Below are 20,979 nucleotides of genomic sequence, written 5' to 3' on the forward strand. Positions count from 1 at the left end.
AGCCATCCTGCCTGTCTTTCCAACCAGTGAAGCCAGTGAAAACCCAGGGGTGGAAGAAAGTCACTCTTCATTGTAATCAAGCTGGGTCAAACTGATCCTGATGCAGAGGGGCCAGCATGAGGCCTATGCACCCTTAAGGCTTAAGTGACTAGTCACTGTACTAGGCCTAGACGCTGCCTCTCTGCATTATCTCTCTCGCCCACTATATAATAGTCTCCTCTTTCCAGCGAGGACCTTCCTAGCCTCAGATGGGATTCTCTGATGACGCACCTGCCGGGGCATTTCTCACCCTAAGCGATTCACAGTGCCTCCACTAAACAGTGGCGTTAGTCTTACCGTTCGTCCTGTAGTTAAGGACGTACTCACTGTTTAATAAACTCACTGTTTAATAAACGTAACCGCAGGGCAAGCCCCTCCGGTTTGAAGAGAAGAAAGGCTGACTCAGGGAAGGGAAAATGTCGAGTGTCATAAGGATTGGGGCCTTGATCCTGCTCCCATTGAAGACAGTGAGCCAGTTCTCAGCTGGTGTAAAATGGTGTCGCTCCATTGAAATCAAGGCTGAAATTCTGGGGCTCAGCGCACTGTCCCTTCTGACCTTGAGATCTGTGGTTGTATACAAGTTTTGTTAAGTTAGCTGCAGGTGGAATTCTCCCCGAGCACAAGGCTGGTGTCCCACATACGCCCCCATAATAGGGCTTGAATTGCCCTTCAGCTGGGCAGGGCCCCTTGTGTGGGCCCCTCCTGCACCAGGGTAGACATCCCCCAAGGGAAGCTGAGGGAGCTCAGTCTGCAGCATGGTCCCCCACATACACCCTGATTGTCCCCCAAAACTTCAGGAGGTTTGAAATTTCATCAAAGTCAGTTCAGAAGAGAAACAGAGCGCCAGGGAGCTCTGGGGTGCCCCAGGGCATCGAACAGAACTGCATGGAATAGCTTATTTTTGCATGCAAATTTGAAACCACCAAGCAGTTATTTCCAGAGTGTCTCCCTCCAGCCCTGGCCATCAACAGCAGCATCTCCACTTGCTAAGCACGAGGCGTGAACTTTAAAACTCGCAGCATGCCCCTGGCTTTCTAACCTTCATCCTTTTCTTTCGCCTTAGCTACCTAGCTCTCATAACAGCCCTGGCTTGTGGTGCCGACTGGGTTTTCATTCCAGAATCTCCGCCTGAGGATGACTGGGAGGAACACTTGTGCAGGAGGCTAATTGAGGTAACCCCAGCCAAACTTCTTGTAGGCAACTCCTGCTTTGCACAGACTTGATCCCAGATTGGGATGCCTTAAAACTAGGATGCTCGAGAGTCAGGCTCTGAGAAGGCCAGTGGTCTAGCGGTTAGGGCACTGGTCAGATCCTGGAGTTCAAGTCTCTGCTCTGCCACTGCTTCCTGTTTGACATTTGGCAAGTCACGTAGGCCCAGCTCATCAGAGGTATTTAGGTGCCTAACTCCCACTGACTTCACTGGGAATTAGATGCCGAAACATCTGAGCCCTCGTCTCTCTGTGCCTGAAATTCCCCACATGAATATTAGCATGGCTCCACCTCACAGGAGGATTGTGAGCATAAATCCACTTAAAGACTGTGAAGTGCTCAGATACCGCGGTAGTGGCGGGGGGGCATATGCGAACGGAAGCTATATTTAGCTCGATGCTTTCCTTTCTACATTTGGTCCGGTCTCCTGTTGGAAGGAGTTCCCGGGGACAGGAAGGCTAATTGGTCAGGAATTTTGTGAAAAAACATTTCTCGCATCCAGGATGGGCTTTCTGGAGAGAGAGAGACACCCCTGAGTAGCCCACTGGTCTGATCTGCCAGAATGTGGCAGAGCAGAGTTTTGAACGAGGCTCTTCCATATCCCCGGGGAGTGCCCTAACCACTAGGCGATTGGCCACAGTGGTCAGTGTGCTGTCATATGCTGATCATGGGAATCAGTCTCTGTTCACAAAAAAACAGGCAGGGCCTTGGCGTCATTCTGACATGGAACAAGAATGTCGACAGCTCAAAACTGTTCACAGAATGGACTTCTGGTTTCCTGGCCAGCCCTCGCTAGCACCCAGTGCTCTGCTTAGATCCTGCTTCAGCCCATGGCTGTTAGTGGGACTGGAGCAGTGCACTGCCCCTATTCTGTCCTCCTGAATGGGGGTGACTCCAATCTACAGGATGCAATTTTACACATTACATCAATGGGTTGCTTTCTCCTTTCCCTTCCTTCAGACAAGAGGCCGGGGATCGAGACTAAACATCATTATTGTGGCTGAAGGAGCCATCAACAGGCAGGGCAAACCCATCACCTCGGAGGACATCAAAAACGTGAGTGGGGCCTGGGATCAGCTCTGTGCTCGGTCCCGAGAACGTCTCTCCTGTGCTCTCGTGATCTCCCAGAATGCATCTGTCTGCTTTCAAACTAACACGAACGCTCAGCTCCTCGGATGGTGTAAAGCAGGATTGCTCGACGGAGTGTTGGCAATTTACCCCAGCTACAGATGTGGCCCCAAAAGTGCATCCCCGTTTGGTGCTGCCTGAGATGCCCAAACGGAATGAGGCGCCTGCAGCCTTCCACTCGGCTGCCTGAATGAGATTTGGAGGGCCTGGAGGCCTTAAAGATTTGCTGGTACTCTTTGCTGTCCAGCAGCTGTGCAGGGTCACCACTAGCCAGACATTATGGCTGGGCAAGACAGGGCTCTGCTAGCAGAAAGCTTTAAAACCCGCCATCAGTTTTTGAGCTTCAGCTGGTGTTAGTTGGGCCCGGTTCCATTTGAAGGCTGAGGATCTGGCCCCCAGATCTTAGTCTCCGGTGGTCTCTGCTGTTGCATGTTCACTCATGTCACAGTCTGGACTCTTGAGATAAAGATGAATCTTGTCACGGTTCCTTCCCCACTTTGAATTCTAGGGTACAGATGTGGGGACCTGCATGAAAGACCCCCTAAGCTTATTCTTACCAGCTTAGGTTAAAAACTTTCCCAAGGTACAAACTTTGCCTTGTCCTTGAACAGTATGCTGCCACCACCAAGCGTGTTAAACAAAGAACAGGGAAAGAGACCACTTGGAGACGTCTTCCCCCAAAATATCCCCCCAAGCCCTACACCCCCTTTCCTGGGGAAGGCTTGATAATAATCCTCACCAACAAGTCAACACAGATCCAAACCCTTGGATCTTAAGAACAATGAAAAATCAATCAGGTTCTTAAAAGTAGAATTTTAATTAAAGAAAAGGTAAAAGAATCACCTCTGTAAAATCAGGATGGTAAATACCTTACAGGGTAATCAGATTCAGAAGATAGAGAATCCCTCTAGGCAAAACCTTAAGTTACAAAAAGACACAAAAACAGGAATATACATTCCCTCCAGCACAGCTTATTTTACAAGCCACTAAACAAAAGAAAATCTAACGCATTTTCTAGCTAGATTACTTACTAACCTTATAGGAGTGGTAAGGCTTGCATTCCTGATCTGTTCCCAGAAAAAAACATCACACAGACAGACAGAACCCTTTGTTCCCCACCCCCCTCCAGATTTGAAAGTATCTTGTCCCCTCTTTGGTCTTTTGGGTCAGGTGCCAGCGAGGTTACCTTAGCTTCTTAACTCTTTACAGGTGAAAGGGTTTTGCCTCTGGCCAGGAGGGATTTTATAGCACTGTATACAGAAAAGTGGTTACCCTTCCCTTTATATTTATGACAAATCTCTTCTGTCATTTTCTCGCTTCCCTTTAGTTGGTTGTTAAACGCGTTGGCTATGACACGAGAGTTACCATCCTCGGGCACGTGCAGCGTGGTGGGACCCCCTCTGCCTTTGACCGCATCCTGGTATGAACATTTGCTATCTCCTCCATGCTTCTCCTTCAGATCCTTTTACAAACCCTAATGACCCCCATTGTGACCTTCCTTCAAGACAGAGCCAAGGGACTCCAGAGAAGAGCATGGAGTCGTGGTAACACAGGGCTGGAAGGGACCTCGAGAGGTCATCCAGTGCATCCCCCTGCACTGAGGCAGGGTTAAGCCTAGATCATCCCTGACTGGGATTTGTCTTAAAAACAACCTCCGTAGGGAACCCGTTCCAGTGTGTCACTGTTTAACCAGCGTTTCACACTGGCCCTGGCCAATTTGTGGCCCAGTGGAAAAATCTCCCCGGCCCCGGGGCTGGAGGAGCTCTTGCTCCAGCAGGGTTCATTCCAGCTGAAGCGGGGGTGGGTGGGTAAGGAGGGAGTGGGGGGCGGGGCCTCAGGGAAAAGAGGCACAGTGGGGGACATGGGGGGGCTGCAAGCAGATGGGGTGGGGGAGGGACTCCAAGCTCAGAGCTCCGCGGCTGCGGCCTCCACATGGGGTGCGGAGGGGCTCCGGCCTTGGAGCTCTGGCCAGGGCTGAGAGCTCCACTGCAGTCCTGGCCAGGGCCACGGGTGTGGGGACTGTGGGGACAGGGGGGAAGCTGAGAGCAGCCTGCAGGGGCAGGGCCTCAGCTGGAAGAGGCAAAGCAGGGATGCTAGCCTCCCCAAGGGGAAGCTTCACCCACCACCCCTGCACATAATGCACAGTCAACCTGTGGAACTCATTGCCAAGGGATGTTGTGAAGGCCAGTAGTATAATTAGGTTCACAAAAGAATTAGATAAGTTACTGGAGGATAGGTTCATCAGTGGCTATTAGCCAAGACGATCAGGGACACGATCCCATGCTCTGGGTGTCCCTAAACCTTTGACTGACAGAAGCTGGGACTGGGTGATGGGATGGATAACTCAATAATTGCCCTGTTCTATTTGTTCCCTCTGAAGCACTTGGCACTGACCACTGTCAGAAGACAGGACACTGGGCTCGATGGACCATTGGTGACTGGTCTGACCCATTATGGCCGTTCTTATGTTATGTTGTAAGGCTGTTATCATGACCCCATGCAGCCTACTCTTCTCTCAATTAAACATGCCCAGTTCTTTCAACCTTTCCTCAGAGATCAGGTTTTCTAAACTGCATCTTTTCTGTTGCTCTCCTCTGGACTCTCTCTCATGGCAGTCTCATGGCCATGGTGCATCATGGGAAATATAGGCCAGTTGGAGAGCCCAGCCCAGAGAGGGGAATGGAGGAATAAGACACCCAAACTACAGTGCCCATGAGGGACCACGGTTGCATTTTAGAACTATTTCATTTTCGGACATTTAATTTTTTCAACGAAAAATCAACATTTTCCTAGAAAGCAGACACTTTTTACAAAAAAAACTAGTTTAGCTGAAAACCAGATTTTACATAAAAAACCCCCCCAGCTTCAATGGCAATTTTTTTGACGAGACCTAAAAAGGACCACCACCCTCCATTCATCAGTATGGAATGAACTTGTGACCTCCAGCTCCAAATGAAAGCGCAAAAGGAGTAGCTCCATTATCTGATAGCAGTAGTAGGCTGTTATCTTCTATGTAGACTAGCCACTAATGGTAGGGTTGGGGGAAGAGATCTACTTATCCATGTGTTACACTGTGATTTTTTAAGTTCTTCCTAAGATTCGGGGGAATCTGTATTGAGGGTATAAGTGGGAGCATGAGATATGGATGTCCAAGGAAATATAGATCCATCAAGGATTAAAGCCCCTTCTGTGTGTCTCAGGGAAGCAGAATGGGGGTGGAAGCAGTCATGGCCTTGTTGGAAGGGACTCCGGATACCCCAGCATGTGTTGTCAGCCTGTCCGGGAATCAAGCTGTCCGCCTGCCTCTCATGGAGTGTGTCCAAGTGGTGAGTATTTACCTCTCTCCACTCAACCATGTCCAATGCGCTAGGTGCTGTACGAATATATGGTAAATGACAGCCCCTGCCCCAAAGAGTTTACAGTTTAACAGACTGGTGGACGAGACTAACAAGAGGGTGGACGGTAATAATACAAATGGACGCTTCAAAACAGATGGGCAGTTCTTAGCCAATCAGTAGCAGAGATCACAACTTGCCATCCACCTAGACATCACCAGGGGCCATGTTCTCTAGATATCGTAGTGTTCCTGATGTTGACTGGCTGAACTGCTGGAGAGCAGGTATGAATTAAGGCAATCTAGTGTCTGAGGCACATGTCCCCCCACTCCTGTGGCATGGCCCCACCCTTCCTAGGGGAGGTATCAGGTTTCAGACTTAAAATGAATGGAGTAGTTCACGCTTCTTGGAGCTCTTGTTTCAGGCTCTTTGCAGACTCCAGCAGGCCTCAGTCACTCTCAGGTCACATTTCCAAGCTTTTCTGTGCATCCACAAAAGCCAGGAATGCTATTTTTAAATGAAAACAGATTCTGATCTGAACAAACAGCCCAGGCCATAGTGCCTTGCTCCAGACTTGCTTGTGCTTAACATGGTTTTCCATCTGGGATTGCAGTTGAGTTAAAATGCGATTTGTAGAGACACATCTTCAGATCTTTTCTTTTTCCTGCTGCTTCCTCTTCACAGACCAAAGATGTCACGACAGCAATGAATGAGGGACGATTTGAAGATGCTGTAAACTTGAGGGGAAGGTGAGCAAATGTGCTATTTAAAATAAGATATTTAAAGGGTCAGGGACCTATTGTGGCTCTAAATATACTATAATAATAATAAAAAATAAATAAATAATCCCTAGCTCTTATCTAGCACTTTTTACTAGCAGATCTCACAGTGCTTTACAAAGGAGGTCAGTATTATGACCCTCATTAAACAGGTGGGGAAAATGAGGCACAGAGGAGTGACGTGACTTGCCCAAGGTCACACAGCAGGCCAGTGGCAGAGCCAGGAATAGCACCCAAGTCTCCTGAGTCCCAGTCCAGTGCTCTAGCTACTAAGCCACATTGCACTCAAAAGAAACCAGCTTTTCCTTTCTAATGGTGCTTAATTGGGAGACTTACAAGTAGGCGAAGCTCACAGCCTCCTCCACAGCATGAAGATACTTATCTACTACACAAAAGAAAGGTGCCCATTTTTACAGGGAGAGGAATTAACCATTGGAAAAACTTTCCCAGGAACGTGGTAGATTCTCCATTGCTTGGGGTCTTTAAATCAATGCTGGACCTCCCTTTCTAAAAAATATTCTAGCTCAACCACCAGAGCTGGGCTGGATGCAGGACTTACTGGGAGAGGTTCTCCGGTCTGTGTGATGCAGGAGGTCAGACTAGATGATCAGAATGGCCCCTTCTGGCCTTGAGATCTGACTCCCCCTCCTTTCTTGCAGGAGCTTTCAGAATAACTGGAACGTTTACAAGTTGCTGGCTCATGTGCGCCCGCCCTCTACAAAGGTACGAAACAAACGAGAGGTGGCTCCTCGTCCATTTTCTTTACGGTCTGCGCAGCTGTGTGTGCATCAGGGCTGGGAGTTAGGTGCCTAATGCCCCAGGCCCCTTTGAAAATGAAAGTCTAGACGAGTGATGGTCAACCTGTGGCCCGCAGGCTGCATGCGTCCCATCAGGTTAATCTGATTGCAGGCCGCGAGACATTTTGCTGACGTTGACCGTCTGCAGGCACAGCCCCCGACAGCTCCCAGTGGCCGTGGTTCGCCATTCTTGGCCAATGGGAGCTGCGGGAAGCTGCGGGCCGCAGGGATGTGCTGACTGCCGCTTCCCACAGCTCCTATTGGCTGCGGTTCGCCATTCCTGGCCAATGGGAGCTGTGGGGGGCCATGCCTGGGGATGGTCAACATCAGCAAAATGTCTCGGAGCCCGCAATCAGATTACCCTGAAGCTGCAGGTTGCCCACCACTGGTCTAGACCCTCAGCGTGGCTGTGGGGCCATGTGCTGTGCCAATGCAAGGCTACCAGTCTGAACTATGGGCCAGCCCAAAGCTGTACATCTGTGCCACTGCCATGGGGCCTTGCTGTCCTGGTGCTTTGGGACCTTGCCCCACTTATTTCAGCAGGCCTGACAGTTTGGAGAGCATTCCTGTTTTCTTTGTTTCTTTCTCAATGCCATCTCCTGCTCCCCCCCACTGCAGAGCGGGTATAACCTGGCTGTGATGAACGTTGGAGCTCCAGCCTCCGGGATGAACGCAGCTGTGAGGGCGGCCGTCAGGATTGGGCTGATCCATGGGCACAAGATGCTGGCTGTGCACGATGGGTTTGACGGTCTCGCCCATGGACAGGTACCATCTAGGACAAGGCAGCTCTACAGCATCCTTCTTCCAGACAGAGTGTCCATGCGCTGTAAAGAGCCCTGACTAGCAGCTGTGGGAGAGGAACATTCAGAGCCATGGAGAGGAGGGAAATCTGAGGTGTAACAGGGGTCTGATGAGATAGGGAGGCCTTTCCGGAGAGCGACAGCTGCAGAAGAGGAGGCGCTTACACAACACATGGCAGGAATGTCTGGAGAAGGGTAGTGCTAACGGTGTGGAGGTCTGGAGAGAGGGACAAGGTTGTGAGATAGGCTGGAGCAAGCCCAAGGAGGCTATGGATCCTAAACTGAATGGGAGAGCCTACGATAAGGCTCCAGCCCTATTCAGGTGATGTTCGCCATAGCAGGGTTATGGAGTGAACAATCAAGGTGAAAGAGAAAAGGCTCCTGGTTTAGTATTGGGCTTCCAGGCAGTGTGGACAGCAACACTGGATCAAAAGCTGCTGTGGGCAGTATCTGTATCTCAGCCCAGTGGTGCCTTTCCGTCTCCAGGAGACACAAGCATATCCCAAAGAAGGTCCGCGCCGATGTGGATTCCGGTTAGATGCAGTACTGAGTACTATACATAACTATCTTGAACGTGTCTTCCTGAAGGTGTCTGAAAGGAGTTTAACTCTGTACATACGGGGGGACATCGGGTGCAGTCCCATAGGATGCGATTCAAATTGCTTAGGAAAGTTCTGTCCGGTAAGAGCTGCTCTGGACAGACTAGCCTCACTGTCTATTGCCTATGAAGCACTGGGGTAAATGACATCACAAGATGCCGGGCACTGGAGAATCAAACCCACAATTTCACACCAACATCAGTTGCTTACTCTCTAAACTGGGGAATAGTTATTTCAAGATGTGCTTTGGGCTCAGTAGGTGCAATTTCCCATCGGGAGTCACTTCCACTGTCCCCACCTTGTTTTCATGTTGGAAAATTGTTACCTCCATTGTTACTGGCAAATTACTGGCAAATCAAATAGCCCAGCTCTTCGTGACTCCGTTCTTCTCTTCCTTTTTCACCAGGTGGAAGAGATTGGCTGGGGAGGCGTAGGTGGCTGGACTGGGCTTGGTGGATCGAAACTTGGAACAAAAAGGTAACCCACTAAAGCATTCTTCCTCTAGCTAGCTACCTTTGTGTCCTTCAAGATACTATTACCAGAGTGGTCTCAAACACATGCTTTGATCAGCGTCATTGCAGGCCCGATTTTCAGACTTGTGACGCCACCTGCTGCAACTCCAGGTGAAATCAGCGTTCCCTGCAGACACTCAGCACCTCTGGAGATTAAGTCTCAGGGGCCACCAAGTACGTAGAAATCACTTAGGCTCTTTGGGGCAGAAACTGTCTTTGCTCTGTGTTTATACAGCACCTAGCACAATAGGATCTGCTCCTAGGTGCTACTGTAACACAAATAAATGACATGTGCAGCACAGACTGAAACCAGCCAGAGATACAGACTGGAGAATTCGCCCAGGTGCATCCTTAGCCTGAGTGATGGAGCTGAGCTCTCTCCACCATGAAGCTTACACCAGCGGCGGAAGTTAAATTAGCCCCTCAAGCAGCATGACCTTCTGCCAGCCCCAGGTGACTGGAGATCAGGGAGCTGCAACCAGCTGTCCCTTGGGGCAGTGAAGGATCGTGGCCGCATGTCTCCACGGCGATGCTGTAGCAAGCAGAAGCCGAGATGGCCCTGCCATTCTGAGCCGCTCATTTCAGTTGCTTTTTACTTTTCCTCTTTCCGTGGCTTCTCACGCTTGGCCTCAGCCTGGAAGCGAGAGCTGTTTGATGGTATCCAGAGCACAGAGAGAATATTCCTGTTCTAAAACACAGCAGGATTCCATGAATGATGTGTTGGGGGTGGGAGGATATTGACCTGCTCACACATACGTGCATTTGATGGAGAAAACTGAAGCGACCGTTGCAATGATCAGATGGCAAGTCTGTTAAGCCCTTAACTAGTCTGGAGCTCTGCAAACTGATCCAGCCTCTTCCTTGCATTCAGCAAATTGAGCCCCACCCCCCTATGTCCTCCCAGCAAATTCCTCTTGTGCCATCTTCCCCCCCACCCCCCACCCCGATGCAGTGCTCGCCACATCCAGGGACTATACAGGCCCAGGAGGGTACATTGATGGTTTTTGTGGCATTTCTGCCTCCAACAGGACTCTGCCTAAGAAATACTTGGAGGAAATCAGCACAACCATCAGCAATTTTAACATTCATGGGCTGATCATCATCGGGGGCTTTGAGGTGAGTCAGGCAGGCTGCCGTGAATCTTTACAGGCGTAGAACCTTGGGCCTGTGGAGTAGCAGGGGGCCAGCCCCCTTTCTCCACCCACGGAACACCCCAGAGGAGATCTGAATCCTGGGGGACGTGAGGCCAGCTGCTTGGCCAGGTGCAAAGATACTCACTGAGAATAGGAGGTCATTACTGGAGGAACTTGACCATTCCCAGGCCTGTTAATGCCTTGAAAATGCTGGAAATCTCCCGTGGTGACTCAGGAGCACAGATCATCCCAATGCAGCCTGAGTGCTGAGTCTCATCTAGAGCATGGCTCCAGTCACCAGGGCATTAAGGAACTCAACCTGTGGGCTGATCCCTTCCAGGCCCATCTCCTTTTCCTTCCCCAGGCTCAGGGGATCTGTCAGGGTTCCATTCCCTACAGCTTCCTAGAAAGGCTGGTCCCCTCACTAGGTGTCTGGGTGGCATTGCCGGAGTTGGATCATAAAGCTCCTGTGTTCTCCATTTCCGAGAGGACCAGAATGTGTTTGCATGGGACACTGGGTGATCTTCAGCAAAGCCCTCATGGTAGATGCACGGCACTGGTGTCCGTTCTTTGCCGCTCTGTGCAAAACAACACGCTGGCCACCTGCTGGACACATTGCCCGTCTTCAGGCTTTTGGGGGTGGGGGGGAGCATCCCACAAAGCCACTGCTACCCGACCCTGAATCAAATGGAACCAATCTTGATCCCACCCCAAAAAGCCCTAGATCCAGCAGAATACCCTTCCTGTCCTTTCTGTGTACCGTGCCTACCACCTGGTCCATGACTGGAGATTCCAGGCTGTATGATAATACAAATAATAAATACCCAACTGTCTCATTCTGGGTACGATAGGATTAATCTTCACGCTGACCATTTTCCAGATGCAGCACCGAGGGAAATCCTGGCCCCATTGAAGTCCAGGGCAAAACACCCATCTTCAGCGAGGCCAGGATTATGTTACCAAACTACTGGGTGTTAGGAAAAGCTTCCAACTCAGTCACTATCCTCCCTGCACCTGGAGGAGAATGTGGCCCCAGCCAGAAGCAAACCCAGGGCTTTTCAGTGCTGCTCTCCCTTTCTTCCCGGCATCCCGTAGGCTTTCACTGGGAGCTTAGAGCTCGTGGAAGGCCGTGGCAAATACGAAGAACTCTGCATCCCGGTGTGTGTTATTCCAGCCACTGTGTCCAACAACGTCCCTGGCTCTGACTTCAGCATCGGAGCTGACACCGCCCTCAATACTATTACCATGGTAAAGCATTTGAAATCTTCTTCCTGCTATGGAAACCTCCAGTCCATTAGTAGTATGATTTGTAGATTCAAAAGCCATAAGGGACCACTGTGATCATCTCGTCGGACTTACTGCACAACACAGGCCAGAGAACTTCCCAGAAGTACCTGCTGTTTGAACTAGAGAGATCTCTTAGAAACAACATCCAATCTTGATTTTAAAATTGCCAGTGATGGAGAATTCGCCATGACCCTTGGTAAATTGTTCCAGGGGTTAATTACACTTACAAATATGAGCCTATTTGTACTCTGACTTTGTCTAGCTTCAGCTTTCAGGCACTGGATCTTGCTCGATCTTTGTCTGCTAGACTGAAGAGCTCATTTGCAAGTTTTTGTTCCCCATCTAGGTACCAGACTGTGATCAAGCCACCCCTTAACTTTCTCTTTGTTGAGCTAAAGAGCTTGAGCTCCTTGAATCTATCACGATAAATAAGGCTATGTTCTAGTCACGGGGATTTTTAGTAAAAGTCAAGGACAGGTCACGGGCAGTAAACAAAAATTCATGGCCCGTGACCTGTCCATGCCTTTACTATACACTCCTCACTAAAACTCGACCGGGGGATGGGCTAAGCGGGGTGGCGCCGCTTATGTTATGTTCTTACTAATTGTCAAAAGGAATTAGTTTACTGTCTTTGTTATATAAAGATCAGCAACAAGTCCATAGTAAAGGCTGAAAATATATTGAAAGATATTAGTTAGAGTCAGTAAAGGAAGAGTGTAATGAGGTAAAAACGAAAGGTAGAATTGCTGAAAAAAATTGAAATATTTCTTTATGTAGAAAGGAAATTACTTCACAATTCCTTGGCTGTATATTTCCCAGGTATTAAGGCAATACCCTTGGTTATTTTTAAATTTTTTATTAAAGCAACCTTAACTAAATGAAATTTCATAGGAAAAAAATATTTATCTTTTGGAGACACCTGTCTTATTTCATTCAAGAGTTGATCAATGGTTTTAGTGCCATTTTAGTTACCAGAGCAGGGTGGAATGTTTTGAATTCTGACCCCGACCATCTCGATTTTTCTCCCTGCCAATGGAAATGCGGGAATTCTCCATCCCTGGAAGGCTTTGAGTACATCTACACAGCAATTGGGGGTGTGATACTTCAGTCAAGCTAGCACAGTCAAAGAGCAGTTGGTTGCAGCCGCATGGGCGGCAGTTCAGGTTAGCTGGCCAAATACATACCTAGGATCTCGAGCCAAACTAACGCACGTACTTCTACCCGAGCTGGGAATTACATCTCCCGTCTGCGATGGAGACATCCCCTTCAAGTATGCTATAAGTCAAGCAGAAGTTATGGTGGAATGGCGATGCAGGAATTATTGGGTGAGGTTTTCTGGCCTGTTTTATGCAGGAGGTCAGACTAGATGATCACAAAGGTTCCTTCTGGCCTTAAAAATCTCAGGGAGGGGAAATCAGGAAAAAACGTTGAGGAAATTATAGAGGAGGCTGAATTTATTTATTTATTGAAATTTCAAGTTTACAAAATTTCTCAAAATTTCCAACTGAACGTGAAAAAAACCTCAAAAGTTTCTCCCTTTCTCTCCTCCTCAGTCCCCCCCCGCCCACACGAACTCTAGCAATGACCTGATTTGTGTATTTCTCTTCTGAGGGCTGAATCCATTAGATTGATCCACTGCCCAGCTCCAGGCTAGATTACAGTCAAAATTCCGAGCATTGTTTGTGGTGTTCTATAAAAAGCGTTTTCAGTGCCACTGCAAAATATAAAATGAACATGAGTTGATCCATAACAGCTGCATCTTTCTAAGGCCTCAGTTATGAGTCTTGTTGTATGCTCATGAGGAGCCCACTTCCCCTGCATGGGATACCATGATTGCCAGACACTGTGCAAAGAAGAGAGTGGCCTTTGGGCTGCTAATCCCCTTGCTTTGCAGACGGGTGGGCAGGGGTGGGGAGTGGCTGGAGCCAAAGCAGTGCCCCCTCTCACAATGTGCCAGTCAATGCAGCTGTGCCCATGGAGGGAGACGTAAGCTATGCCAGGAAAAGGGTTGACAGCTAACTCCCCTCTCATGGAGAGATGGTGAAGCAGGGATTGAACTGCTACCCTCCGTCTCAGTTCACTTCCTGCCCTGTCCCTGGGGCACTGCAGCCACACGCTACCATTATAACTCAGGCTGGATTGCAAGGTGCCAATCCACCCCTAATATTCAGCGTGACACCCCCACCCCAAGGGCCCTGTTATCTGCTACCACTGCCTGCTTGGCCCAGCTTCTCAAAGTCACCACGGCAGAACAAGATCCCACTGAATCTGAGGCATTGTGGAATTCTGCAGTTAAGAGAGAACTACACTTCAGCCTCGCTGCTGTTAAAGTGAGAGTCCTTCCCCTCCAGGAGCCTTCCAGGTCTGGGATGAGTGGGAAAGTCTCTCTACCTCGCTTCCGATGAAAGATTTCACTGGGTGTTTCACAGACATGCCCCATCCCCACACCCCCAGAGTAGTTCTTTAACCCTAATTCACATCACCCCAGCCTTGATCGCCTTTATTAAGTGGCTCTATGTAAATCTTGTTCCTATTCCCTCCCCAGACCTGTGACCGTATCAAACAATCTGCAGCCGGCACCAAGAGGCGGGTGTTCATCATCGAGACCATGGGAGGGTACTGCGGCTATCTGGCCACCATGGCAGGCCTGGCTTCAGGAGCGGACGCGGCTTATATTTATGAAGATCCCTTCACCATCCGCGACTTACAGGTGAGTCTCTACCTATAAACAACTCATCTGTTCCTCTGTGCTCAAGCACAGCACAACACAAGTACACTGTGCATCGACTTCTTCACCTGGAGTCCAAGCACCTTCCACTGGACAGGCACGGAGCTACAGCTGTGCAGAAGCATGTACCTAGAAAGCACAGTGGCTGTAGTACTGGGAACCAACAGGCCCAAGGTCTGACCCACCCCCATTCAGTGTGCGCTCTCCCTCGAGCGGTGGCTGGGATAGCACCCCATACAGGTTGAGGAGCCTGCTACAGACTTGGCTAAGAGCGATGGACTTTTTAGCTCAGCCCATGGAGTCTCATGATCCAGAGGCCCCAGGTTTGTTTCCTCCTGCTGACGAGCCACCCCGGGGCATGGCATTCCACAGACTTCAAGGCCAAGTTCACCCCTGGCAGAAAAAAGTGCAAGTCCACCAAAGTCAATGGAGCAGTGCCTGCTTAATTCAGCTGTTGGCCTGTATCCTAGAGGGCAGAGATGCAAACTAATCGGAGGGTCTCAGTGGACCGGGATCCCTGGGGAATCCATGCAGGTCTGTGTGGACGGACTTGTCCCACTTCCTGCTGGAAAGGCTCGTGTCAGGCAAGGGGGCAAATGCTGCTCTCAGTGACCCTAGTCTAAATCCAGAGCAAGGCCCTGGGCTGCAGTGGAGTTATTGCGGCTTTTGTAGGGCCTGGTTCTTATTTACACCAATGCCCTTTTCCACGGCTCTGGCAACACAAAGGAACTGGAGCTTGTGAGCACTTTGGAGCCTGGACTGGCTTTTTGGCCTGTGTCCATACAGCGCCTAGCACAATGGGATCCTGGTCCGTGCCAGAATACAAATCATAATCAGTAACAGTGCGAATGAGAAGCTGGCCCATAGACTTTAAGGCCTGAAGGGGCCATTCTGATCATCTGCTCTGACTTCCTGCACCCCACAGGCTGAAGGATCTCACCCAGCGACTCCTGCATGGAGCCTAGTAACTAGACTGAGATCAGCGCTGGGGTTAGGGGCATCTACTCCTCCAAGGGTGCACGCAGGCACCACTGTTTTGCCATTGGCCGTAACGTCCCGTTAAAATCAATGGCAGTTCTGAACCCTCAGTTACTGCAGTCTAGGTATACATCACACGGGCGTTTCAGCGGCCTAGTTAGCTCTCATCTGATAGGCATTCCCCTTCAGCTGAGCTTTATCGACTGACCGGAGAGGTTTTCCTGCTCCCCGAGATGTGGATTTGCATTTACTCCTTTTAAAAATTGCTTTTAAAATATCTGGATTTGCTTTAAAAAATTCACAGGAATCTAAGAAGCCTCCTGCTCTTTTCTACGTTAACAGGTTAACGTCGAGCATCTGTGTGAGAAAATGAAGACCACAGTGAAGAGAGGCCTGGTGTTGAGGTAACCAGCATCAAAACAAGTCAGGGTGGGGACAGTCACAGGCTGTAGCAGGGGCCAGTGGCTGAAGCGCTGGACCAGGACTTAGGAGACCTGGGTTCTGTTCCTGGCTTTGCCACAGCCCTGCTGGCTGTCCTAAGGCAAGTCACTTGCCTTCTTTGTCTAGCAGGTTCCTCAGCTGTACCCTGGGGATGAGACTTTCCCTCTCGTAAAGCCCTTTTCCATGAACAGCATTAGATAATCCATATTATGCTGGACGCCTCTTACGTGGGATATACATTCCACAGCCTGTATGAACAATGGTGCTCTGAGGGTCTGGAGAGCAATCAGAATCCTGGTGCAAAGACCACCAATGGACCTTGGGATTCGTAAAATACAGTCAGCTATAAGGCAACATTTTCAAAAGCACCTAAGTCACTTAGGCCCAGCTCAGCAAAGGTATTTAGGTGCCCATTGATTTCAGTAGGAATTAGGCACCTAAATACTTCTGAGGATCTGGGGCTTTAGAAACACAGGTCCCATTGACTTTCAATGGGATTTAGGAACCTGAGTCATTTTGGATCTTTGGGAATGTTCTCCAGATCTGTCTAGGGAAAAGATCTGCTCATCTCCCTGGTGTAACGGTAAAAAAAAAACCATCCAGCCATACTCACAAATGAAAACCACAGGCAATACAGGCCCAGCACATTTCCAAAGGGCTGACCCTGAGCTGTCATTCAGCTCTGCCTCACCAATCTATATTTCTCTCTTCATGAATCTCCTTCCTGCCCCAGTTTTTCCCCCATCACCCAATGCCTTAAAGCCACTTATTTGAGTATTCTGTCTCCATCTGTCGTGTCCACCCCTCATTCACTTGGGCTTTCGTGTTTGCATCTCACAGGAATGAGAAGTGCAACGAAAACTACACCACCGACTTCATCTTCAACCTGTATTCAGAAGAAGGGAAAGGCATCTTCGAGAGCAGGAAGAACGTGCTGGGACACATGCAGCAGGTACACACGAAGCCGGTGAGGTAGCGTGGCCTAGTGGATGGGGCACTAGACGAGGACTCAGGAGACCTGAGTTCTGGTCCCAGCTTTGCCACTCAGCTGGTGAGTGACCTTGTCCAAGTCCCTTTCCCTCTTGATGCCTCTGTTTCCCCTCCCGCCCTTTGGCTGCTTAGACTGAGCTCTTTGTGCCAGGGCCTATCTCGGTACCACTCGGCCCAATGGAGTCCTGATCTCAGTCAGTGCCATTATAATATGCTAAATAACAGAGGATGCTCTCCTCTAGATAGCAAAGCTCCTCCCAGTTCAGTACCATCTTTCCTCTGCCCTATTGCTTTGTCCAAATGACCCAAACTATTGGAAAGGAGCAGTTGGATAGGCTTCTGGCAACACCACCTTAAAGAGCCAGGCTCCAAAATCCTCTGCTGGGAGAGAACAGTACTAGATGGAAATCGCCTTGCTGGGCCAAGTGCTGGGGGTCTTGGTGTTGATCACAGGTGCTAGAATTTGGGGTTGGTACAGTGTCCAGAAGCAACAGCCCTTGTACGATTAATTCTGCCTTCTGGGCCGGTGATCCCATTGAAAGGCAGCGAGTTCTCCCTGTTGTCATGACTCTTCATGCCTGAAACCAAACTGACTCTCTCACTGCGAATGGCAGGGTGGGACGCCGACTCCCTTCGACAGGAACTTTGGAACAAAGATGGGTGCGAAGTCTGTGGCATGGCTCACTGGAAAAATCAAGGAATACTCCAGGCATGGTAGGTTACACGTCACGGTAGGAAGAGACCCCCATGGCCCAGACAGAGCCATCCACCTAGCTTTCTGTGCAGTAGTTGGGTGCACATGTCACGTGCTTTTGTGGCTACATTCAGGGTGGATAAAAATAGATTTTAAAAAATCAGATTTGTATTTAAATGGGATTTGGTTTTGAAATTAAATCCATTTTTCTTTAAAATTAATTTCAAATTTAACAACCTACCTAAGGCCTAAACTTACTATAATCTTTTTAAATCATTTAAATTAAATAAAAAATATTCAAATAGTACCTGATTGCTGTCGAAGTTTTAAAGAAAGTCAAACCGCTGAGTGGGGAGAAAGCACTGGCTTAGCACCTGGAACTAGACTTTGCGGACATGCTAAACCAGCTTTTAACAGCCACGGCCTCTGCTGCGAGTGCAGAGAGACCGTTTTCTTCATTTCGGTTTATTCACCTAGTTCAGCTCCATGATTAGTTTGTCTGAAGCTGAGGAACCGATTGGGAGTTGAAAAAAGCAGGAAAGTTTGTTTTCGCTCTTTCCATCTAAAGGAGCTGTGAGAGGATGAGATCTACTGGCTCTAAAATCTTGAAGGACATGAGGATCTATGAAGGGACTCGGGGTTGCAACACTGTATACACTGAAAAGTTGTATCGGCAGAGCGATCTCTCGGGTATGAAAAATCCACCCCTTAAGAGACACAGTTAAGTCGACCTAACCCCCAGTGTAGGCAGTGTGAGGTTGATGGAATGAGGTCGATGGAAGATGGGTCGCCCATCACCCACCTGAGGCCCTGACCGCTGGCCGACAGAGCCACTCTCTCTCTCTGGCCCAATGCCTGAGAGTGGCTCTGTAGGCCAGCGATTAGGGCATCCACCAGGGAGAACGGAGACCCAGCATCCAGTCCCCTGGCTCCAATTGCTCCATTATTTATCCAGAGTGGAACAGCTTCAGTGGGAGAGGTTAAGGAAGCCCCCCACCAGACTATTGCATAGCTCAGTGGCTAGAGCACTCTCTGGAGAGGTAGGATTTGAGGGATTTCCCTTCTCACATACCAGGCAAGTGCTCTAATCACTGGGCTAAGAGTGGGCACTACCCTCTCCACCAGGGTGTTGAACGAGACCTGATCCAGCAGGTGGCCTTTCACCGATCTTCCCCCAGTTTGTGAATCACTCTGGGACCTAGGTGGGAGATGGGCATCTGGATTCCTAGAGGAAGGCAGCAGCGTGCATGCCCAGAGGCAGAAACATAAGCACCAAGGTAGCTTTTACCCTGACAACTTAGGTCTGAGTGAGTATAGGGGCCTACGGGTTCTGAGTTTTATGGATTGCAGTGCTGCCAAAACAGGGACTTAGCGCCTCTGTCTGGCGTTTAGGCACATAACTCTCTGTGGATCTGGGCCATAGTGACCAGAAAACAATCAATTCAATTCACCAACTACAGCCAATGCTTCCTTTGTTTAATAAATCAGTTGGTTTTGATAAACTTATTTTTTTCTTATGTATTCAGCACATTTAAGGTAGCTTGAGTAAAAAATTAATGTAGTAAATAAATGTGTCATTCACCGTTTTCTAAGAGTAAGAAAAAAGGAAAAATTAAGCATCTGAATAAATGTATGTTAAACTAATAAACACTACAGCTTCCTGGTTAGCAAAAAGAAGCACCACATGGAGTGAAAAGGCTGTATTTAGTTGCAAACCAACATGTAGTGGTTATCAACTAATGAGAATCAGTTTTTTTAAAGGAAAATAACTAAGTACAAATGCAAAATAAGATTAAAATGGATTATTAAATCAGAGGTTCCTGCCTGCTGATTTAAATCATGGTTAAAACCAATGATTTCAAAGCACGTGGCAATCCACGCTGGGGCTGTTGCTTCTCTCCCAGCTGCTTTGTGGGACCCTGCAGTGTTGGTGTAGCTGTGTGGGTCCCAGGAGAGTAGAGAGACAAGGTGGGTGAGTGTTGCATTTACAGCATAGTGGGTGAAGGCACTGCCGCCACCTAGTGGCGGACGTTGAGAACTAAGTTCTCAGTGCATTTTCGCAAAGGCGGTAACCCTAACGCAGCGCATTTAGGATCTGGTTTTTCAGAGTTAAGGAGGATGTTTCAGACTGTGGGAGAGCAGATGGGTGGGGGGGGCAGCTCCTCATTTCTGATGGGGGAAAAAAAAAAAAAAGATGGGGGTATAAGGGCTAGGACCAGCGCTGGCCCCAGGAACTGCAAGAGCCTGAGTCACAGACACCTAGGGTACGTTTGGGGGAGAAGAGAATTTGGCCGTTCAAAAACTAAGAGGCTGGGATGAGGCTTACGGTACCAAAACCGTGTGGCCTAGAGGTTAGAGCACTGGGTGGACTCCAGAAACATGGGGGCACCTGTTGGGTGACCTGGAGCAAGTCACATCCCCTCTCTGTGCTTCAGTTTCCCCATCTGTATAATGGGGATAAGGAAATTGACCTTTGTAAAGCACTTTGAAATCTACTGATGAAAAGAGCTAGGCATTATTACGGAACATGGAGCAGCAGGCTGCTTAGCGCATGAGGAGGTGATGGTTAGAAATGAAATGCTGTGGCTGCTAAGTTAACCAAATGTGTTTGAGGAGGAAGGATCCTTGCATCCAGTTGTGCTTTTCACTTACTTTGAATTCACCTAGCGTCAGTCTCCAGGAACATACAGATTTCAAAATCCGCAGGGATATTCGCCCCATGCAATCAGTGGGCAGGGTGGAACCTGGTTTTGGGTTTTTTTTTCCTCCCACAGACAGTGACTTTTTTATTGGACAATTTGTTTGGTACATATAATTCTCTTCTGAAGTACAGTGTGAGGATATGGGAAAAATTACACTTAAGACTTATCTAAGCTTGACAGCATGTACTCCATACACCAGTAATAGTAGAACTGGTTGAAGGCAGAGATGAACCAACTAGCCTTCAAACAAGATATCTCCCTATATTGCATTTCTCGGCAGAATGAATGGCTCAGGGGACCATGCAATCCCATAGCATTCAGCAAGAGGCCTCACTGTCACATTTGAGGGTGGCCTCAGGCTGCCTTGCTTTGTTCTCTGCCTCCATGTCCAGGTTTTTGCCTCCTCTGCAAATGAACTTGGGCACACAATCAGTGAGCTGCAGCAGATGAGCTGGAGGGCTGGGTACTGAAGTACTAAGATGGTTTCACTCCAATTCCTTGCAGGTCGTATCTTTGCCAACACCGCAGATTCAGCCTGCCTCTTGGGCATGCGCAGACGGAATCTTGTCTTCCAGCCACTCGCCGAACTCGAAGAACAGACCGATTTTGAGTAGGTTTTCCAAACATTCTCCCCCTTTCCTGTGCATCTACCGCACTGGTGACGAATTGATGAGTAAGGGAGGATATGAAAACAACATTTGAAAGGGTTAGGAAGCAAGGAGGGAGGTTGTAGAGAGCTGATCTCTAATTAAGACACAGGTATATCATAGGCTGAACATCAGGTAAGTCTTCCAAGTGGGGAGATCTCTCAGCGAACAGAATAGCATC

At 49.0% G+C, this 20,979-nt stretch overlaps 1 protein-coding gene across 4 annotated transcripts in view; it reads left to right on the forward strand.

Annotated features, from left to right (window-relative positions):
• The window catches only part of PFKM (phosphofructokinase, muscle), a 50,536-nt gene that overhangs the window by 28,165 nt on the left and 1,392 nt on the right, over positions 1–20,979 (forward strand). For all 4 annotated transcript variants that reach the window (XM_037883771.2, XM_043533079.1, XM_043533080.1 and 1 more), the window contains exons 8-22: positions 1,103–1,211; positions 2,209–2,304; positions 3,704–3,796; positions 5,577–5,702; positions 6,396–6,460; positions 7,150–7,213; positions 7,906–8,052; positions 9,093–9,163; positions 10,227–10,314; positions 11,427–11,579; positions 14,164–14,328; positions 15,667–15,728; positions 16,606–16,717; positions 17,370–17,469; positions 20,656–20,761. In XM_037883771.2, the coding sequence (XP_037739699.2) occupies positions 1,103–1,211; positions 2,209–2,304; positions 3,704–3,796; positions 5,577–5,702; positions 6,396–6,460; positions 7,150–7,213; positions 7,906–8,052; positions 9,093–9,163; positions 10,227–10,314; positions 11,427–11,579; positions 14,164–14,328; positions 15,667–15,728; positions 16,606–16,717; positions 17,370–17,469; positions 20,656–20,761 (1,557 nt within the window). The remainder of the gene's footprint in view (positions 1–1,102; positions 1,212–2,208; positions 2,305–3,703; positions 3,797–5,576; positions 5,703–6,395; positions 6,461–7,149; positions 7,214–7,905; positions 8,053–9,092; positions 9,164–10,226; positions 10,315–11,426; positions 11,580–14,163; positions 14,329–15,666; positions 15,729–16,605; positions 16,718–17,369; positions 17,470–20,655; positions 20,762–20,979) is intronic.

This window comes from Chelonia mydas, chromosome 20, assembly GCF_015237465.2.
Source record: "Chelonia mydas isolate rCheMyd1 chromosome 20, rCheMyd1.pri.v2, whole genome shotgun sequence".
Taxonomy (NCBI): domain Eukaryota; kingdom Metazoa; phylum Chordata; order Testudines; family Cheloniidae; genus Chelonia; species Chelonia mydas.